This window comes from Scophthalmus maximus, chromosome 16 (genome assembly GCF_022379125.1).
Source record: "Scophthalmus maximus strain ysfricsl-2021 chromosome 16, ASM2237912v1, whole genome shotgun sequence".
NCBI lineage: Eukaryota > Metazoa > Chordata > Actinopteri > Pleuronectiformes > Scophthalmidae > Scophthalmus > Scophthalmus maximus.
The window spans coordinates 11,021,199-11,042,998 of NC_061530.1; the positions used below are offsets into that span (position 1 = coordinate 11,021,199).

A 21,800-nucleotide genomic window follows, 5' to 3' on the forward strand; every position below is an offset into this window, starting at 1 on the left:
ACAGGCCCCACCCTCAGGTCTGGGCCACAGACCTGTCACACTGAAGTCGTCCTAAAACATGACTCGTCCAACGCATCAGCACTTTTTCTCTGTCATTTTTTTGTTGGTCAGTCCAAACCTGACCAGCAGTGCTTGCCTCAGCAATACGTACCAATTAAAGCCCGACAGTGAAAAACTGATTGTAAGAATAGGCAGAGCACACGAGTGATGATGTCAAAGCAGCAGCAGCAGCAGCAGCAGACTGTTGACAGTAGTTGAGCTGAAGGATCCAGAGGTGCTTTTTCCTAAAACCCATATGGAATCCATCAGTGTGGCTGTGAGAACTGGGACTTTTCCTTCTCCTCCCCCACACTCTCCCTACTCATCTTTGGGATGCACCACCACAGTCTAATCCTGGAGCTGATAAAGGAAGTCATGCGACAGGGCAAGGCTCCCATTACATGATGCTCTAGGGGAGTAGGACTCATGACATAAAGTCAATGCCGAGACTCATTATTGCCTGAAAAGGGGGATTCTTCGGAGCCTCCCACAAGGAACTGCAGAGTCCATGAAACAGCCACAGAAGCTGCAACACACCTCCTGTTTGTCAGGTTTCAAATTAATTAAACTAAATCTATCTCATAGGTTTAACACAAAAATCGTCTTGCTATTAACAGAAGCTACAGACCACGGGTCAACAACAGCTGCCTCCTCTCAAGGATACCATATTGTATCCAAGAGGTTCGTGACGTTTACGTGAACAGAACGTTCCTCCATTAAACGGAAGTCAAACACAAAGCCCACCTCTGAATGTAATTAATTTCAAGTCCAGCAAAGGTAAACACTTGTGAAAGCACTTACCCGAGATCTGTGTAAGGGATTGTCAAAGTTTGTTCCCTCGGGTGCCAGCAGCAACCATCCTCCATACATAGGTTTTGCCTGGTGAGGGGGAAAACACAATCAGTGTTTAAAGCAAACACAAAAACTGAGACATTAATATATCGACTGACAGTTCAGCAATGCACGTATGAATTCACTGTAGGTACAACTGAAGGCTAGTCCCTAGTTTAGGCTGCAAACTGTGACTCAATAACAGACAGCATTACACTAACACACACACACACATGTTGAAGGTGTGTATTAGTCACTAGCTGCCTTGAGTTGACTGCAGGCTACGTTCTCCAGCTGGCTGTATTCCAGAGCACCATGCTTGCCCTGGAAAAAAAAAAAAGGAAAAGGCTAACACACATGATTTTCCCTCTGATCCTCTAAGTGGGTGGACTGGTGGGTGGAGGGGGCAGCGAGAGGCAACATTTAGCAAGAAAAACAGTGGATGAGAAACAGGAGAGAAAAGTGGCACAGAGCCTGGGAGCTTTTGTGGTTACAGATTTGCAATTCAAACTCTGTCCTGAGAAATACAAGTTGGCCTGACAGTCTTTCTTAAATAGTTCTGGTGCATACTTGAACTGTAGCCACACTAGTAGTCAGCAATTGTTTGCTGAGCTTAAAAAAAAGAAGAAGAAAAATGCCCAGCATTACCACTGTTGGGTTCTGCGTTAAGGAGCACACATTTTACAGAGCGTTTATGCCCAATTCTTACTTACACCTAAACACCTCAACAAATTAAGTCGCTTGCGTAATTCAACCGCACTCCCAATTCTGTGAACAGTAGCCTACAAATTAAGTCAAGCGGCTCTGACATTTACAGCCGTCTGGCACCTCCACATTCCTCTATTGGTGGTTTTGATTACAGTCATAACTTCATCCCATGTAAAGCCAAGTATAATCCACCATAAAATCCTCTTTCCCTTTGATTACAGGAGGTACAGCACATTTCTCAGCTGAGCGACTCCGTAAACAAAATGACATAACAGGAGTTTTCAATCATAAGTCCCGACCACGACCTCGAACCGACAAAGAGTTTGAGCAGACCAGAAACAACTTCTGATAGACCTCTGAAAACCATGAAAGGTGAAGGCACACAGGAACCGCGCCTTCCAGATGAGACAATAAGTTATTTGACAATGGGGCTGCAGTAAAGGTCGGGAGGGGAATAAAAGCTGACACATTGATTCCAGCAGCATCCAGTGTAACATCGGTCTCAACCCCAAGGAGAAATACTGAGACTCAGCAGAGTTAAGAGAAACGTCCCATCTCTCCTCATACGACCTGACAGCAGTCAGGACGGCAGGGCCTCCTAAGCGAGAGAAATAGACGTGGTGAATGTAGGTCATTTTTCACCCTTCAATGGTCCAGCGGTTAAAACAGAGTAATTTGTGCGTGTGTCCATTTCGCAATGGCCCCCCCAACCTCTTATTCCCTCCCATCATAAACAGCTATGTAATACTGCACCGATCGCATTGGGCCTTTTGAGTGGTGAGTTGGTCGGGAGGCAAGAGGAATGACGAAAGTTCTGGCTCTGAGTGCGCACAGAATGGGAATCGCAGGCCTTTCGGTGTATCGTCCTGTAGCAGGACCTTTAAGCGACAAACAACATGATCTGCACGTCGTCCGTCCCTGACAGCAAAATGAAACCCACTCACTACTGTAAGTGCAGTCATCACATGGTGAAGCTTGATAGCGTAGTGGGACAGAAATTCCAGTGGAAAGGACTAGGGCTGCAACTAAGGATTGTTTTCATTATCGATTAATCTGTTGATTATTTTCTCGATAAATCGATTAGTTGTTTGGTCCATAAAATGTCATCCCATGAGGATGTTTCGTTTTGTCCACACACCAAAGATGTTTTGTTTGCTGTCATATAGGAGCAAAGAAACCAGAAGATATTCACATTTAAGAAATTGAAATCATTCCATTTTGACCTATTTTTTTCATTAAACTACTTGAACAGATTAATCGATTATCAAAATAGTTGGCGATTAATTTCAGTAGTCGATTACTAATCGATTAAGTGTTGCAGCTCTAGAAAGGACAACAAATGAAGTAGAGATTATTTTTTTTTAAAAACATTATTTTCATCCCATCCGGGAAGACGCTGGTCGTGACGGAGAACATTACAAGGAATATGTGTAGAAGATATGACCAGCTCGAGAGGTGTCATTCATATAAAGTGTCCGGACACAGAGGGAATGACCATGACACAGGCCGACAGTGTTTGTCCACCGTGACCTGATATCTTCATCTGTGTTTCACGTGTTGTGGGAAAACACCTGTGTGTTTCCAACCGCCATCCTCAGCACCTGCGAGTGCGGACAACTGGAGGCAACAGTGTTGGCTCTAAGAATAAGGCAAAAGACCAGAAGAAGGTTATTATTATGGCATTGGACATTAGAGCAAGGTTTCATAGCAATGACAGTAACCCAGATTCAAGCGGCTGCCAGCAGGGCACTGTGCTGGGAGGCATGGGGCTGGGCCGAGGCCTACATCTGCATGAATTAAGGTCAATAAGTGCCTTCGAGCTGGAAACTCATCATGTCCAATTAACCTGACCTTTGACCTTCACGGTCTGTTGACAGGAGTAGCCCACTGAAACGTGCACATCGCACTCAGCCACACACATCACACGTCTCCATTGATATGATTTACACTGGCGACATCACATCCTGTACGACCTGATCATTATAACAAGCCCCAGAGTGTTTCACCTGATTCAAGTCCTCGTCGTTCAGCGAGTGGGATTCTCGGGGCCTGAAGCAGTTCTGGCACTTGCTCTTGTTGAAGATGTTGGCTTGGAACTTCCGACAGGGGTTGTCTTTGAGCGACATGGCTGCTGGCGACGAGGGCGGCGGGTGAGAAAGGAGAAAATTCCGGGTAGTCTTTTGTTTTGTGTCTTGCCCCCGGGGGCCAGATGTGCTGGTGCCAACGTGCGGATGGATAAATGTTGAAGTTGTTCAAATAAAATAGTCCGTTCGCGGGAGCGCCGGTCACCTGTCCCGGGGCACCTGAGGCGGCGGACAACCACCGCTCGTTAGGTGACGTCGATGACGGTCATGCTCGAGCGAGCGGTCCGCTGCCGACCTGCTAACTTTTCCCTCTTTCCACGGCTCGAGGCGAGCTCGCGGAGAAAGTCGAGAGAGAAGTTGTCGGAGAGAGACAGAGACAGAGAGAGACAGAGAGAGAGAGAGTGCGCGCCGGGGCTCTTCTCCTTCACTCACGTCCTCCGGCGAGGTGGCGACGTCTCACAGGTGACATTCCGGGCCCTCGAGCTTCGCCGCCAGGGTCCCGTCTGCCTCCATCGGGCGGAACGACTCGACCGAGAGAGGGAGTCCACTCTGGCGCCCCCTCCTCTCCCCCTCTCTCTGTGTGTGTGTGTGTGTGTGTGTGTGTTTGTTTCTATCTAACAAGTGATACCGCGGTCATGGCCGTCCAGTCTTATTCACGCGCGTCTAAGCGTCTCCGTTCGAGGCCGAAACACCGTTGTCCAACTCGAGCCGGGCCATCGACCGCAGCTGTCATGCCAGGGGATCCGTGGGCTCGGGTCCGTCGCTGGTGCGCAGTCTGCGGTTGGTGTTGTTCGTGAAAAGCGTCGCTCGGGCCGAGCAGCCAGTCGGCGGAGGCGCGGGGCGGGGCGGTGCTCGCGGAGAGAGTGTGGGACCGGCGAGTGACAGCCACCGCAGCCAATCGCGTTCGGGCAACCGCGCCCACAAACCGAGGCCGCGTCCAATAGAAAAGCCTGGAAAGAATGTCCAGCGCGTTCGCTCAGGCTAGGTGGGCTTTAAAGAGCCCATGACAACAAAAGACAACTTCCATGTCAAAACTGTGATGTTATTAGAAATAGGCTGAGCTAATGTTTTCTTTTCCATTTTTCATCATAATATTGAGGTGGTGTGCACAAGCAGCAATGTTAATGTAGCATATCTAGTTTACCACAGCCAAGTCAGGGTGAGACATTAAACAAACAGAAAAGTATTGAATCATCAATTATTTATTGTAAAAGTCAAACCAACGAAATTTCAATAATCTATTGACACAGAAATATTATCGTATTTTGTGTTTAACCATGTTGAAAACTTGGAGGAACATGGAGAAACATAATAAGTATTAACAGAGTAACACAATGATATAATATTTCATACCAATAACAGTAAGAACATGGGTGAAATACTTGTTGAGGGCAGGTTATTTTATGTACCCAGTCACAACACTACATAATATAATATTATCAAGTATAATGGGAAGCTTTATTCATAAAGGGGTGACACTAAGTCTTTAGATTGGACAAATCTCAACTCTCTCAAGTCAGAAATTCTCAATTTTTCTGAAAGAAAGAAGGAAAGTCCACCAATGAAAGTGTTGTTTCAGTTAGTGATGTCGATTTTTGGGGGCCATAGCCTTGACCATACCGCACCCATCATCTTGTAAGTGCTTTTTGTTGATATTTTTGGAATAATTAAAACATTCGTTTTCCTCAAAAAATTTGTCACTGAACTCAATCCAAGCCGTTGCTCAACTATTCCTTAGCAACATTTTAGTGATCTGGCGCCCTCATCAGTATGGTGAAAACATACAAACAGCACATCTTTTAATTGGGCAACTAAGATCACAAAAACATAGTTTTCTGCGATTTCTCTGTCCATTTTGCCTATAGCTACCTAAACACCACACTACATCCTCCATTAATGAAGAATGGGCGTATATTATATTCAGTTGAATCGTCCAATATGAACGTAATTCCTGGAAACACAAGGCTGACATAGGAAAAACAAATGATGTCTATATATATCAATGAAACCTATAGCTATAGGTTGAGTTCTCGAGTTCATATCTGCTTTGAGGTTATACACCTTTAACCAATATTGCTCCTGCTAAGCTGTGATTTGTGCTGTTCTCGGGCAAACGGTTTCGAAGCATGCATGTTCATTAGAACTTGACATATACTGCCTATTAATAATAAGTTAAAACACGAGTTCAGCAACAATCAGAAGAGATTTGCCTTTTTCTTCATGTCGTTACGTTTCCAATGTGGGAGTCTGTTGAATTCTTTAATCTCCATGCCAAAGATCTTATAGAATGAATCTGGGGAAAGATGGCACTGCAAAGGGAAGAAGAGAGAATAAAAGAATAAAGTAATTGTGGAGAAGCTGCACTGTATCTCAGTGACAGATTCCTTTCTTTAAACCTTTACTGTGCAATGAGAAAAGAAACAAGAGCAGTGTCTGTGTGGAAAATGTGCAGGGGGAAAAAGGGGAATACTCTCTTGCAAATCAAATGTAAATCAAGTTTAAATGCCTGCATATATAGATTTTAAAATAAAATGTAAACTAACATCAAAAAGTAATATGTGTTGCACTACAGGGATGCTTTCCTCACACCTAACTGTACCTCAAGTCTTGTTCTGTCAATATCCCTCGGAAGCCTCACTCGTCCTCTATTAGCAACTGTGAGCATTTCATATGGGTAGACCTTGACAAAACAAAGACTGGTTGAGAAAGCTGATCACAGACACACACACAATCTTTTGAAGATATACCTGTATGCTACGAGCTATTGGAATATAGATGGAGTTAGAACATAATGAACCATGCCCAAATGCATCTGTTATAAAAACTGTTTGTGTGGATATTTGAATACTAGCACTTCAGGCTACAGAGAAGAAAACACAGTCAAGGACCTGCATATATCAGCCTTTGTCAAAAAACAGTCTTTTCTCATATTCTGCTATAAAGGGAGGATGATAATGAAGTAGTCCTTGAAACCTCATTGCACTCAGCACTATTCTAAAGCTTTACTAAACTAACAAGCTTGTGTTCGAAAATCATCCTAAGCCCCACTGGACAATACTACGGTATTATTTGTATTTATTAATGCATTTCATTATTCACACGCACACAGCATGACACGTCTTTGCAGAGAAAACCACTTTTGTACCCAGATAATTTGATGACGGAAACATGAATATGCATTGCTAATACTTGCTTTTGGTTCCAACAAATTAGGCATCGACACTCCTCTGTCCATTCTTGCAAATGGATGCTGACCGTCAGGGATGAGCTACAGAATGAAACAAGCACATGCAATATGCAGTAAGTGTCATCACTTCAAAGCTAAATGGCCTTATTACAGTTAGTAAAGCATATTTATGCGGTGTGATTACAGAGTCAGTTGTGCAATGGGTGCCACTTATAATATCAATCGAGATATATACAAGTGCAACTATGACTTGAAACAGAGTTAACCGTACATTTATTTAAAACGTGCAGATGCAGACAGTGAGATGAGTTGATTGGAAATGCAGTAAAATTCAATATCACATAAAATATGCATTCAGTTCCTTTCACATACCTTAAAGTCTGAAAGGCAAGGGGGGGAAAAGCAAAAGCAACAAACAATTAATTTGTATTTGCTGATTAAATATTGAAATGATTGACAAGGAGCGTGATAAATGACAGAGACATATACACACACTAACCTCTGAATCTGTCGCTGCTGTAGTGGGAGAAATCAGCTGATTGGGGCTTTATGAGAAGCAAACACATGAAAACACTTATTTTATTTCCTTTATCTGTTATTTCTATATCTTTTTTTTCCCCTCTAGCTTTCATGAAATGACCTGGTACCTAAAGTCGAGACACATCAGACATTTGTGTACTTCAGAGTCTAAATGTCCACAGGAGGTGAAGAGTTACTCACATATAAGATATAAACAATCTGGTTAGGTAAGTAATGTTGCTCCTACCGGATGGAGGCCATTGCGAGTGTATCCAGGCAAAGAGGACGTTTGGGATTTGGATGAATTCGGATCTATGTGGAAGTGAAACAGCAGTGAGATGAGCTTATCATGTGACGACTTGCAGTCTGTCTCTGCACTTTGCCCAAATTAGAGATCAGACTACGCACCAGGTGAGCGCCTTGCCAAGTTCTTTTCTCAGCCTTTTGCTAATTGTTCTGTAAAACGGTCTTCTCAGTATTGCACTATTTTAAGTCTTTCTTTTTTTTTAACTTTATTTAACTTTGCCATTTTTACAAAACAAGACCATTGTTTAGGTTAGACTATAAGTTACCGTCAAAACTCTTAGCCAAGTGATTTACTTCGTAAATGCATCGTATGCTGACTTCTAGTAGTTTGACCTTAAGCGACTGTTTAGGCCTCACAGGACTCTGGAGGAGTCCGATCCCGCTAAAGGATCCTAATAGACCTTGACTGTCTTGCTGTTTGGTCTAATCAATCAGTGTTACCTGACACGACCCCTTCATCAAATCCATCTTTAAATGTGAGGTACTCTGACAACACCGACACAAAGATGATGATAACATCAGAAGCGTGCTTTTAGCTGCAGAGTTTTTATGCATATGCATAAGTAAGTAGAGACAATTGGAATAAATAAATGTGATGAAAATGTGCAAGAAGACAAATATATATATTTAAGAACTGAAATGAACATCAGTGGTTTCAAGATTTTACTTTTAACTGTTTCAAACTTTGATTTGTCATTTTAAAATATTTACAGAATGAAGAAAAAGTCATACTGTACCTTGTTGTTTGTAAATTGGAGGCCTCCTGTACATGTGGAAGCCTTCATCTGCAGAGAGAAACATTTTTTGCAGATAATTAATTCTGAAATATTTAAGTTTTTCTGTGGCAGCTAGTTTTCAAATCACTTATTTTTCCTTTAAAGTATAAAGGAAAAAATATTCTTTAACAAACAACTTGATTTTTTTCCCCCTTTGGCTGACAATATAGATGGAATACAAACAGTTACTGGGATCAACATTTTATAGTAGAGCATCCATGCATTTATTTACTCAAAAAAGTGCAGTAAAGGTTTAACATGCACATATGCCAGCGATTACTGCTCAAAGCTTTTAATGTCTCATCCGCACCCATAATATAAAGCAGGCTTAAAAAGCATCACAGCACTGTTATAAATAGGCACGGGATGCAAAGGTATGTCAGCTTGGCTCAGGCGCAGATATATTTAATATTAATATTGAAGCAAAAAAAATAAATAAAAGACAGCTGCAGAAGTGGTTGGAGAAAAAGAGAGGAGAAGACAGTGAAAGAATCAGGTGTATTTTTCTGTCCGTCCACACAAACACCTCTGTCGTCTCTTTGATAAGAGTGGGACCGACACGATCTGTGAACTTTGACCACTAGAGGGCTCAGTATTCCTGAGACAACAGTGAACAGATATGTACCATTGCACTTACAACTGGGTTTCCCATTAAATGTAATGTGTTGGAATGAAAAAAACATGAGACAACAGAAGTGCAGTGGAGGAGGAGGGTTGCAGGAAAGGTCAAGGGGGTGTGAGTGTGGGGGTGGGCGGGTCAGGGGCGGTGCAGGTCTTACCTTTGGTAGGAGTGAGAGAGTGGTGACATGAAGGGGAAGTGGAGCAGGTGTCATTGTAGCCAGAGAATAAAGGGGAAGAAAGCATCGACGCTGCTTGTTATTCCACCAAAGAAGTGGAAGGAGGAGGAGGAGGAGTTGTTGTGGGGACAGAGGAGATGAGGGAAGGTGATGCAACAAAGAGAAAAAAAAATTGAGCAGCTGACACTTAATCTCCGAGCGAAGAAGATATGTTGAGTGAGGTGATTTACTTTGGAGCGCTCCTCTCACCTGGCCTGTGGAAGTGCTGTGGTGACCTGGACAGAGTCGGGGTGTAGCTGTGACGTTTGTACATGGCATGAACCCCAAAAGATCCGTGGCTTGTGGATCTTGGTATGCACTTTCTCAATTCCAAACTCTCCTTGAGAATGAAAGGGACACGCACACGCACACACACACACATGAATAAACATAAACTTCAATGCATATGATTTTAATGTGGATCTGGTACAAGTGTTACCTTTAACATGTAAAATTGATTAAAAAAATATTTACCTCTGTGGTTTCAGATACATTTTCTGTGGACTAAACAGAAAGACAAGAACATTTTTAACTGAAAAATACATCGATACATATATTTTAAGTTCATGTCTCCATTCTTGTCAGATCTGAAGAAAAACAATCTTGACTTCATCTTTTCATTATTATTGTTATTATTATTATTATTGTATAAAATAAAATGTGTTTAACGGTATATGAGGACGATATGTCATAAGTCTGTATTACTTCTGCTTAATTTGAAACATTATCAAGCTTGGAGTTATGAGGTTTTCCCATGAAGAAAGACATATTAAAGGTAGGAAACAAAAGCATTTGATTATAAAGGTGATTTGGGCTAATTATTCTAATATAATGATTAATGATCAGTGATCATTAATGCAGGCCCATTGACAAAGTAAGCAACAACTAATCACATATTGTTTTTGCCAGTTAACATTATTTTAAATGTGCTTCAAACTGTTTTATTGTGTTGAATGTGTCACAAATCGCTAATAATGTATCCTGACAATCTAGAAACACGATTGCGCCAAAACACATTTAAAGACACAATTTCTATCCATTTTTTCACATTAAATGTGGTTGCACTTTGGGCCAAACACAATTAAATATGAGAAGAATTGAAAAAGCCTTCACTTGGTTTGACTCATGAATCAAACCAAGACAAAAACAAAAGAAACTCCAAAACAATGACACACAAGCATGTCACTGGATGTGACTCGGAGCATCGAATGAAGTTACCTCTGCAGGGTTTTGCCTGTCCTGTCTGTTGCCTTTGTTGTCCAAAGCAGATGGGTTGTCGTTCACAGACTTATAGGATATCATATCAGGATACTCTATATCATATATAGCCTTGACTCTGGGAATTGCCGCTAAGTCTCGGTAATCAATGATCTCATTATCTACTTTTGCCTAGGACCAGGACAGGGAGGAGAGGGAGAGGTCAGGGTGAGGAGAAGGACACAAAAGGAGATACAAGGATCAGACGGGTCATGTGAAAGGCCAGAGGTTGCTTATTACATCATGTCTGGGAGGAATGAAACTTTAATCCCATCAACACCCGGTTGATCTGACTTTGGCACGTGAAGTAAACAGAAGATTGTATCTGTAAAATGATTTCAAAAAATATTTCTCATGATTCAGAATATGAGAGGTGTTTGTGTGAGTTGATGGGGGTAAAGATTTTCTCCATGAAATAAAAACGATGGAGGGAACAAGAGGACGAGCTACTGCCAGCACCAGGTGGTTTTTCTAATCAATTCCAATCTGCATTGCAAATGCATTCAAATTGATCAAGCAAATAAATCTAAACTCCTGTTCAATGTGTGGTTGGCTGTCTCTGAACATTCATTTAATAAGAACTTTTAAATAGCACAGGCTCTTCATCATTCAACCACAATTGAAATGTATTTATTTTTTTCTCCTCACAAGTGAGATTAAACTAATTCCGATCAGTCAAGGTAAAGTAAAAACACGTTTACAGAAAAAATTGAATTCCTTTTGATATTCTTCACATTGGCTATGTTTTTTCTAAATGCAGGCCATTCAGTTACAGTCAAAAAGAAACATCTTGCACGAGAGACACTTTGTCCATGCGACTCCCCTGTATGAATGAAGGGATAAATGACACGTAAATCAGGCCGCGGTGAAGTGTGCGCCGTGGAAGATGCTGATCAGATGATGTCGCCGGAACTTACGCAGATAGTTCGACCAGGACTCCCTGGAGTGCACGAGCCCGGCCTGGAGCAGGAGCTCTCGGATGAGGATCTAGTGTGCTGAGCACACACACACACACAAAAAAGTGAGTTTGATTCATAGGAGGTTTAAAATGAGAGACATCCCTGTCTGCTCAATCTTAGATATTAGTGTAAAATCATCTTGTAAACATGCACACACAACTTGGTGCTTGCATTATATCAGGACCAATTTTCCTGTTGCACATGTAGTGTACAGGACAGGCCTGGCACAATAGAGCGTATGTACAATAAATAGTTCTGTATTGTAGTGTTTGCTTTACTAATGACAACAGTGTAAGAACATACTAAATTGTGCAGGTTCCAGCAGATTGCAAGGCCAGAGATGAGCACAGCCAAGCATGCAGCACTGTTTCAAAAGTGTACTCGTGCCTCGCCAATCAAAGGCTCTTCTTAATTCTCTTCTTAATGCCGAAAAGCAAGCAAACGTTCATGTCGCATGTGAAACAAGCGCATGTGGTTAATCTCAGTCTCTGAGATTACAGCCTCGCTCCCTCTTGCGTCGGTCAGTGCAAACGGCAGACTATATAGCTCACAATATTAACCTTCACTTCACGTGGGGGGAAAAAGAAATCAAGGCAAGGGGCTTTTGGTCTGCTGACCTGGGAGGGAAGAGAATTTGTAAAGACATGACATTTTTTTTCTTTACAGCTCAAAGTCTTTGCCATGTGAGAAAACAATTTACACAGATATCTGGAAGTCAGATAAGGAGTTAAGGAGGTTGATGCCTCTTAACGGCATCTCGCACAATATGAAATACAGTTGAGCGATAAGTTTGGGAGAACTCACCCTGTAGCTGTCTTCAGTTCTGCTGTTGTCTCTGCAGTCCGGGTGCCAGACTGTCGACCCTGTGAACGATTAGCAATGAGCTACTGCACTACAGCGGTTGTGGCAAAATGCACCGATCATAATACAACTGGAACTGGAACAATCCTACACCGACCTTGCAGGTACATTTCTTCTCCTTCTCTGAACATTTTGTCACATCGGCTGCATCGCGCACAACTCGGGTGATAATGCTTGTCCCCCGCCTACAGCCGTTAACGGGAAACGTGAAAGAATCAGATATGCATGGACAAATCAGAATCACATATGCATGGAATGAAAGTAAGTATTTGCACTTTATGTAGTAGTCCTGTTTATTGCACACCTTTCGACGGCTTTTGAGATAATTTAGTCACAATTCTTTTTCTAATAAACCCAGGAGCATGACACTTCAACACGAGTGAACCATGTCTTACCTCCAGGACTTTTCCTGTTATAAACTTCTGACATGCTTCACACTGTATTCCAAACTGTCTTTGATAGTCTCTCTCACAGTAGGGAACACCATCTCTGAAAGATAAACGATTTTATATTAAAGAAACACATTTTCTATCCATGTATTAGTTACACAGTCTGTTATTCTAACGTCTTATTGAGTATTCCTGGTGTCATGATGCATTGTCTCGTATAGAGGCAGGTAGAGAGAGGATTATGAATAAGAGACAGTACGAATGAGATATTTCGCATTTACTTGCTGATGTATTCTCCGCTCAGCACTTTCCTGCAGGCTTTGCACTTGAAGCAGCCCAGGTGCCACTGGCCACCAAGGGCTAACAGAGCCTGGCCATTCTTGATGTCTCTACCACAGCCAGTGCAGCCTGAAGAAACACACACATACAAATTCATTGAGTGGAAACACTGCACACCTGAACAGGCTCATGTCCTCTTTTTTAAAATCATGCTTTAGAAGAAATGCAATAGGCATTAGGCCTATTGTGTTCTGGTGATACAGCTTATTTCAGATTCGGAACCTCATTTCCCCTTTCATCATTTCTGGTTTATACATGGATAAACTGCTCAGCAAAAGTAAAAGTCCACCTGATTTCCCAGATCTATAAGCGCTTTGTGCTATTTATTTATTTTTTTAACAGTCCTGCAGAGAGATCCTCTTAATCCAGAGGCTTTGTAAGTCGTCTACTGATCCCTTGAGCTGTTCGGGGGAAAGGTCTGTATACTGAGTCATTGTCACTGTCCAGATCTGTATGAGGACATTTGTATTGTACAATTACAAGTAACCTGCTGGATGAAAGCTGAACTTGACTGTTGTCAGGTCCTCTAGAGTCACGGTGCTCTGTCTTTGCCCTAAAGACATATAGCTCTCCTGTGGAGGTCTGTGATGAGGGAGGTTGACATGTGGCGCAGGCCACGAGCGACTAATGAACTAATGTGCAATAACTGTCGTGTGTCATTGCCCTTTCTCCCCCTATATTTGTTACATATTTTAAAGCTTTATGGGTGTGTATGTGGTCATGGGTAAGGGTCAGTGCTTGGGTTTGTGTTTGTGTGTATACTGGCTTATAGGTATATATATTTTATATCTTATTTTTTATTCTATCTATCTATCTATCTTTCACAGGATTAAGTAAAAAAAACAACAACAACGGGCAGCTGGCATTGGAGCCACAGCTGGCCACTGTCTGATAAGGTCTGCAGGGATCAAACTCAAAAAGTTGTATTAATCTGTATTGTTGTTAAGCGGCCCACGTCTCATACTTAGAGTGAATTCTGACAGAATGCACTCACTGCTGGAGTACTTGACGTCTTTCGGAGAAGGAGACACAGGTCGTATGCAGCGTTGACAGAGGCAGTCTTTTCCGCTGAAGGTGACGCAATCCCCGGTGGGAAAGGGCTTCCTGAGAAACAGAGACAGAGGCATGACCCGCAATTTATTTAGGAAAAAAAGAGTCATTCTCTCTCCAAACAATGTTTGATCAATCAAATAAAAAAAAAGATTTTTTTCAATTACTTGCAAATGGTGCACACAAAGCAGGCTGGGTGATAGGTCTTCCCCAAGACTGTGACCACCTCTCCCTCCACAAATTCCCCACAGTTTTTGCAGAGCGTGCCGTGAAGCCTCTGGAAGTCCAGCGGGCAGAGGTAGTCGCCATTCTTCATGAAGAAGCCACTCTGAGCCAAGTCACAGCCACACACTGCGCCCGGACACAAAACAACCAAACAACTAAATGAATACTATATATATATATATACACACACACACACATATATATATATATTAATTTGCATTTGCTTTTATTAGCTTACTGTTAGTTATTTTAAACTTGTTCCTCTTCCAACATATGCCTCTTTCAATAGCCATGCTCTCCTTAGCATTTAAAACATACTGCTCCATCTAACAGCAGAATCTGGATATTAGTTTTGTTGTAAAATCAACTCACTCAACAATTCACTCTAAATGCATCCTTTTTTTAAAATCTACAAACATTTATAATAAGCATTTGGACATGGTATTTGCATGTTCTTACTATATGATACAATTACTTTGTATATTATAATTTTTTTGGGGGGGGGGTGGGGGTGGTCACTTTAAATCAGTACCTTTTTGCAGGATGATATCCCAAGGAGAAGTTAACAATGGCCACATGTGTAATCCATCAAAGGGATTTAGGCTGTCTGACCTCATGATTGTGCCAGGCTTACTCAAGTGTCTTTGTGTTTGTGTGCATCTGTGTGTGTATGTGTGTGCACGTGCATGGTGGCGGCTTTTTCCCAGCTCGTTTGGAGTCATCTGATACGACCAGACCCATTTCCGACACAACAGTGTGCACCGAGATGCCAAGGACAGATTCATGGCGCCCTATTTCTGTCCTGCGGAGAGTCACGCACAATGGACACGTCTTCTGTTTGAAAAACATATTTTCTTTGACTTATGACGATAATACGTGTGCCCTGGGGTTCTTCACATTATAGACAAATTCTGCCCGTAGACGATCCCCAGGTCTTCCCACTGTTAAAATACCGAATGCCTCTCTGCTCTGAAGGTCTCTTTGTTTTCTCCGCGCCGGAAACACCATCACAATGCAATTAAAGGGCAACAACACGAGAAGCTTGTCAGTGTTGATTAGTGAGGGACAATGGCCCGTTGAGGAAAGATGTTCTGCGTGAAGCCGAGCAACACAGGAGGTTCTCACTGCGGCCCATTGTGGACTGTTGTGTAGTCGATTGAATTGGATGGCACAAGGTTAACAAATAAATGAATGAGTGAATTCTGTTCAACTAACCTGCTGACAATGAGCTGTTTTTAATGCAGCGTCAAAGCTCACATGCTGTGATACTGCCAACACGCCGAATTGTTCATGCGTGTTTTTGCGATCAATAATGAAGTTGAAATTCCTCCTTTAAATTTGACCTCCACAGTGTAAAATCTGACAAGTTGCTCCTACTCAAAAACAAAATAGTCTAGGAGACCTAATGCCTTCAAAAAGGTGAGCAAATACAACTAAACTGTGACTAATATTAATGTCACTTAAAACTTAATTGAATTTACTTAATTTTGTCAAGTTGGCAAGTGAAATTAACTTGTTCTGTCTCCGTTTAAGCAGTATTACATTAGATTAAATTTAAACAAGTTAATCTGACTTCACTGAATGTTGTTTACTCAGTAGAATTTAGGAAACTGGTTGCCTTTAATAAATAGTGGGCACAACAAAGAAGGATTAGTTCTGTGAAGAAACTAGCACTTTTTATTCTTTGAAATAGTTCTAGGAGTTAGTGTAGATCTGTCCCGACTATAGGATAATGTCCAAAATGGCTGTTACACCTAGATATAACTTATTCTGCTTTTGATACGACAGTTTCTTCAGTTGATGGTGCACCAATTCCAGAATTCATGTGCGGAGCAGTGTTCAGATTTTGAAAGGTTCATAAATTGCATTGACAGTTGTTCATTGTTGACCATTTCCTACCTAATGTATTCTGGGGTCTTACTAACTGTGCACACAGCTTCACTCGTGGTACCAAAATGCATCCTGTACAACAGCAACTGCCCCTACCATAATGAAATTGAACTGAAATACTGCTGGCTCGTGCAAAGTCAGTCTTGTGTCATGTTTTAGAACACAACTTATTTCTGCAACTTTGTCTCGGAGCTGGGAGCCTCCGCCCGTCTACAGCCAACATGCTACAATACCATTGAAAGAACGCTGGCGGGTTTCCTGTACTGCTCGACCGCACTGGACTGAAGTCCAGCTTACTATAGTGAACATAGTTTTATAACGATTTTTGGCCAAAAAAATTTGGCATTTTCAACTGAGTGGTGAGAAAAAAGTAAAGAGCGCTAATGTAATGTAAGTGAAGGGAAGTATTTAGAGCAGAAGTCAGGAATAGGATCATTACACAATCAAGACCAATTCACCAACACTGCACATGAGGAATTTTCTCAATGAGGGCAGTCCACCACTCCCGGTCCGCTCTGACAGGGGTGTGTGATCGCAGGACACTCACATCCACATATTGCTGGTAACACTCACCCTTGCAGGTGAAGCACTTTATGTGTAAGTGACCGCTCTGGACTCGCAGCACCTCTCCTCTGCATTGCTCCCCACACCTGAAGCACTGGATGTGCCGCTTCCCTGCGGGAGAACTCGGCTGGCGGCCATCCGGAGCATGCAGCACTGCAGGAGCGGGGGGAATAAGTGAATCAGTCAAATAAGTCGAACACATCGTCAATCAGAACCCCAGATGACAAGCTCGTGGTAGCACAACCGGGAAACTCGGGGGATTACCAGAGCCATTAAGATTAGGCGCCAGGGTAATATGATTTTCTGAATAAAATTTGATGGCCATCCACCCAATATTAGTTAAAATGTTTTGGTCTGGACTAAAGAGAGAAAAAAAAACATCTCTCTCCCTTTATCCATCTTTTTTTGGTACCCAACAGTTCATTGCAATACATCAGGCGCTCTGTGTCCTTTGAGCGCTTGTACGACTGAACATAATGTACAAGGTCACATTGGATGTTTTAATCCACAGTGATTACAACCTCACGACAACAGACGAGAGCTCGCAAATAAAGTTCAACGCCACCAGGAACAAAGCACACGTGTGTTGGCTCCTGTGTCAAACTGTGTCCCCGTGTGGTTTCAGAGACGAGAGCTCGGCCTCACTCCGTCTCCTTCTCGTCTCTTTCATGTTTGTGTGGCAGCAGGAGCGCTGGATGCCTGCACAATCTAATAAGAGCCCACTTGAAATGTCCTGAATGTGATTAGCAGAGGAGAGAGAGGGGGGGGGGGGAAAGAATGTGGCGTGTTGTGAGCCCTCCGTCCACCTCCGTGTGTGCACAACCAGCGTTCAAATAGACAAACCGACGAAACACAAGAACTTAAACTTTGCTTTTTGTTCGTGCACATTTGGCCTCAGGAAAGGTTTTTTTTGAAGTGAACAGAATAAACTCACTTATGAGACAAATGGCAGCTGGAATGACACTTTAAATGAAATGATCTGGACGAGGTGTGTCTGAACGTGTTGGCCCGAAACAGAGAGATTTTCACACTCGTGAAGGTTGGAGGAGGAAGCGTTCTCTGGACTATTCTGGTTGCCTCACTCAGCCTCGTGAACACTGAGAAAATTGAGTCACGCACCATTGGTATGTGGCCCCCACTACAAGAGAGATTTGTTGCTATAGCAACAAGCATGTAGCAACACACTAGATTAGGAGACCATGCCTCCCAGAGATTAATATTGCCGACTGTACAGTTATGGAGATACAAGTAAAACCAGTGTGTATAATATGACGTGTTGTTTTCCATAATAACCTTCTAACCTTCCACCATGTAATGACTTTTTTTATGTGACAAAGGCTGTTAATCCCCAGTATAACAACTAAAATAGGTTAGGGATTTTTTTTCAAAGGCCTAAAATCCCCCAAGAGTAGAGCAACGGAACAAATTTTACCGTAACCTGAGCGAACAGGCAGAGTTGGTCATACTGACAGATAAATGCTTTAGTCAGAGCAACTGTTTGCATCATGTCAGGATGAATTAAAGGGCCTTTTTTTCCCACCGGTCAAACAGCTTTGCTTCAGTGAAATGTCAAATTCACATTGTGATTGTGATTGTACACAGCCATAACATGCACATGAGGGACGACAAGAGAAAGAAAAGACGTACGTGCTCAAACTAAATCCCAGTGGGAGAGCGAGACGTCCCTCTGGCCACGGTTCTCCAGCAATTACTGAAAACTCAGCCGACCTCACCTTTGTCCTTAATCACCTCATTGTCATGAGAATAAATGCACAGTCATCACTGCCGCAGTTTACAATTGTCAACACATCTTTGTTGTAAACTGATGGAGGACGGGCAACGGCAAATTATACGGCTTTTTTTTCTCCTGGCTTTGAGTTTTTGTTCTATTTTTGAAGCTGATGTGTGGAGTCCTCCAACGAGTCCAACGTGTCTCCGGGTCTTTCTTGATCTCTCCCAGAATGTGAAGCTGATATTGTGTCAGGTATTAGCAAATGATAGATTTAGAAAGACGGCAAGTGGAGAGGAACCTGAGATGGGCAGCTAATCACACTAACGGCTATCTCCAGCCAGTGTGTGTGTGTGTGAGTGTGTTTCATGATGAAGGGAATATCGGTGAGAAAGTTAACGTAATTTGCATTCACACTTGGCTTTCTTATATATATATATAACGTAAAAGCTCATGAGAATGACTGTCATCCAGTGACAGAGGAGCCATTTAAGCAATTCAGACTCACGTTGTGGCACGTGGCACTTATCTCAACAGCCGTTCATTTCATTTGATGAAGCCATTTACTTTTTTTTTCCACAGTGTTATGTAATTAGAAATCGCTGTGCTAGAGAAAACGTCTTTCTGGCCAGGTAACTAGTGGCAGCAGTTGTGTCACAATAGAACGTCTATTTGTCCTCCGTCAGCGCCGAACAGAATACTCAAGGCAAACCACTGCTTCATTCGGAGGTATTGCTAGAATCACATGCTGCTCTCAGACCAGGCATGATGCTCCACGATTAGCTGTAGCAGCTGCACTTGCACTTTTCCCCACTTGGCAACCACATTTTTATTTTTAATCTCCCAAATGCAGTTTCTAGATTTGGGAATGTTTGGTTTGAGAGGCCTGATAGCAAAAGTGAAACACCAAAAAGTACAGTATGAAAGAATGTAACTTTGTTTTCACAATTCACAGCCAAATCTGAGCCGTATACCAATTGACAACAAAGTACAGTTTAAACAAGATGCACAATAAGACTGTTCAGACCACCGCGTGTACATACGCACATAGTCAAAATGAAGTCATGAGCCATTTTTATTCTGTTTAAAACAATAAACTTTTATCTCTATGGTGGCATCATAAGAAACACACAAAAGTGTTAAGTATCAAGGTTAGTATGAAAATGTCATGTTTTTTTCTTCCAGAAAAGTATCATCACTAAGATGGAACCACAGATCCAGCTCTGAGATTTTGTGGCTCCAAAAAAATTGGTTCACTTATGCTGACAAATCCCAACTACATAAAGAAAAAAAAACCATAGCAATATGTACGACAATACACACTTTACTTCCCCCATCATCCTCACACGTACACACACTTGAAAAAAGAAATTTTAAAGAAAGAAATCTACCTTTGGCTTTCATGACAGTTGCGTTCTGCACTTCTGTGGGAAGCACTCGGGGCAGCGGATCAGAGTGAGGAGAGGAACTAACTGGACTGTTGGTCCAAAGGAGAAGGGGTGGTCCGAAACACAGAGGGCAGGAGGGGATTGTGTGTGTGTGTGTGAGAGAGAGAGAGAGAGGGGGTGGGGGGAGGGTACTCAGAGGACAGTAGGAGTGCGGGAAAGTGCTCTTATTTATATTTAAACACTTTAGACACATGTCCAGAGGACAGTTTTAGACATGCAATGCCATGTCATGAGAAATTCATCACATATATTGTTACTTTTTGAGAGGAAAATAAACAAAAAATATAAGACTGAATTACTGTTCCTTCAGTTTACTATTTTTGAACAAACAAAAACTACATCCCCCTTATCGATGGTGGCCTTTAAGTGGGCTGTATTGTTTATAGCACTCTTCCAGTCTCAAAGTGCTTCACAGTACAAGACACATTCACTCACAAGTTCATACCGTGCTTTTTTCCCCCTATCAGAGACATCATTCACTCAATTATGGGTTCAGTGTCCTGCCCCAGGGCAAGTCAGCATGCGGACCGGAGGAGCCAGGGATTGAACCACCGACCCTCTGGATGCAGGACGACACCCATCACCTCCTGAGCGCCGACCGCTCGTCTGTACACAAACTTGTTCTGTTCCTGTAAGTCCTAGTAACTGGGAAATGAAAGAGAGCCCTCCATGTTTGTGTAGAGAGGCAAGGGTTGGTGAAGATGGTGTTCAGAGGGTTGACGGTTGAACTTGTCAGGGGGATGAATATAATTAATATAATTGTATCTACACTATATTTGCATCTAAAGTAGAGCACATAATGACAATAGACTACGGACTACACCCATTGCGACCACACAAAGAAGAACAGGACTGATTACCTGACACCTCCGCAGGTATACCAGCCAGCTTCTCACACAGGATGTAGTCATTGGGGTTGATGAAAGGCAGCTGCTCCATCATGGACTGCTTGGGAATGAGGTAGAGGACCTCGGCGATTTCCCCGTCCTCGATGATTGACATGCGCCTGACAGAGTTCTTCCTCTTGACCCGGTCCAGAACCACCATTTCGTTGTGGCTGGAGCCGCAGATCCTGCCCAGGCTGCTGTTGAGGAGGCCCGACATGCTCATGCTGTCCACACTTTCAGCCAAACAGTTCAGGCTGCAGACGGACCCCAAGTGAGAGACCATAAAGCAAACCCGAAGATGTGAAAGCCTTGTGCTCAATGTCGGGCATTGAGTTGCTCTCTAAGACTTTGCGACTGACTCATCGTGTGTGTTGTCCATCAAGAGACTAACTCTTACCACACGCCCTTTAAGAAGATTAAGTGAGGTATATTTTTAGGGTTTATCTTCACAGTAAAAAGAGGATCTGAGCTCTGGGAAGTGTCTATCAGGTAACCTTCCTCTCCCCATTCCTGTGACTTTGACAAGTATGAGATGCAGATCCTTCAAGTAATCTAGTTATTTTGGCAATCTTTTAAGGAGATTATGAGCTGTGCCTCTGAATTGTGTCCTCCACTGATCTATATGGTGTTTATATCACATTATTTAAAGCTTCGGTCGATTAATGTGCAGGTCATTTTCTGCCTGAGCGTCAGTTGGATTGTGACTGGATACAAGCACCAGACGGACACAAAATAATTTGCTTTCAAAAACTCTTTCATATCCCTCTCACTGCAAACATTTGTAATCTTCCGTGTTATTCAGCGCCGGCTGCCGTCTTCTAAGAACAGGGAAGTCGCCTCATTTAATCTGCCACAGAATCAGGGACAGGAGGTTGGCACCCTGGATCCTGGATCTTTAGATGACTGCAGCATTATT

At 42.6% G+C, this 21,800-nt stretch overlaps 2 protein-coding genes across 15 annotated transcripts in view; both read right to left on the bottom strand.

Annotated features, from left to right (window-relative positions):
* Positions 1-4,508, bottom strand: part of si:ch73-103b11.2 (myosin phosphatase Rho-interacting protein) — a 45,985-nt gene extending 41,477 nt beyond the window's left edge. For 5 of the 10 annotated variants that reach the window (XM_035612634.2, XM_035612636.2, XM_035612632.2 and 2 more), the window contains exons 1-2: positions 3,585-4,503; positions 841-918 (exon numbers count right to left, since the gene is read on the bottom strand). In XM_035612634.2, the coding sequence (XP_035468527.2) occupies positions 841-918; positions 3,585-3,704 (198 nt within the window). In that variant the 5' untranslated portion in view covers positions 3,705-4,503. Of the gene's footprint in view, positions 1-840; positions 919-1,103; positions 1,195-3,584 lie in introns of all 10 variants that reach the window. The other 5 variants (XM_035612639.2, XM_035612641.2, XM_035612635.2 and 2 more) reach the window with 4 other exon arrangements.
* A 340-nt stretch (positions 4,509-4,848) lies between these two features.
* LOC118287447 (actin-binding LIM protein 1-like) lies at positions 4,849-21,777 on the bottom strand. 5 transcript variants are annotated; one of them, XM_035612651.2, is made up of 21 exons: positions 19,941-20,088; positions 16,830-16,973; positions 14,309-14,492; positions 14,086-14,195; positions 13,034-13,160; positions 12,759-12,852; positions 12,461-12,548; positions 12,307-12,365; positions 12,063-12,119; positions 11,461-11,538; positions 10,505-10,675; positions 9,761-9,790; positions 9,497-9,626; positions 9,230-9,322; positions 8,412-8,459; positions 7,616-7,680; positions 7,349-7,394; positions 7,222-7,229; positions 6,856-6,930; positions 6,262-6,342; positions 4,849-5,971 (listed from the first exon to the last, which is right to left on the bottom strand). In XM_035612651.2, exons 1-21 carry the CDS (start codon positions 19,951-19,953, stop codon positions 5,858-5,860), a joined length of 1,815 nt encoding a protein of 604 aa, XP_035468544.2. In that variant the 5' UTR covers positions 19,954-20,088; the 3' UTR covers positions 4,849-5,857. The 5 variants fall into 5 exon arrangements, with proteins under 5 accessions (XP_035468544.2, XP_035468541.2, XP_035468540.2 ...); XM_035612648.2 differs by lacking the exons at positions 12,063-12,119; positions 19,941-20,088 and adding an exon at positions 20,858-21,777 and having other exon boundaries at positions 9,230-9,319; XM_035612647.2 differs by lacking the exons at positions 12,063-12,119; positions 19,941-20,088 and adding an exon at positions 20,858-21,777.
* Positions 21,778-21,800: the final 23 nt, after the last annotated feature.

What these genes read in the sequence shown, in the direction of transcription:
- LOC118287447 (XM_035612647.2), bottom strand. Translation starts at nt 21,167, where the DNA reads ATGGTCTCTCACTTGGGGTCCGTCTGCAGCCTGAACTGTTTGGCTGAA. An exon ending in AGAAGAAATGTACCTGCAAG is followed by an intron (nt 12,366 to 12,460) that starts GTCGGTGTAGGA and finishes AATCGTTCACAG; the next exon opens with GGTCGACAGTCTGGCACCCG. An exon ending in GAACTGAAGACAGCTACAGG is followed by an intron (nt 11,539 to 12,306) that starts GTGAGTTCTCCC and finishes GTGTGTGCTCAG; the next exon opens with CACACTAGATCCTCATCCGA.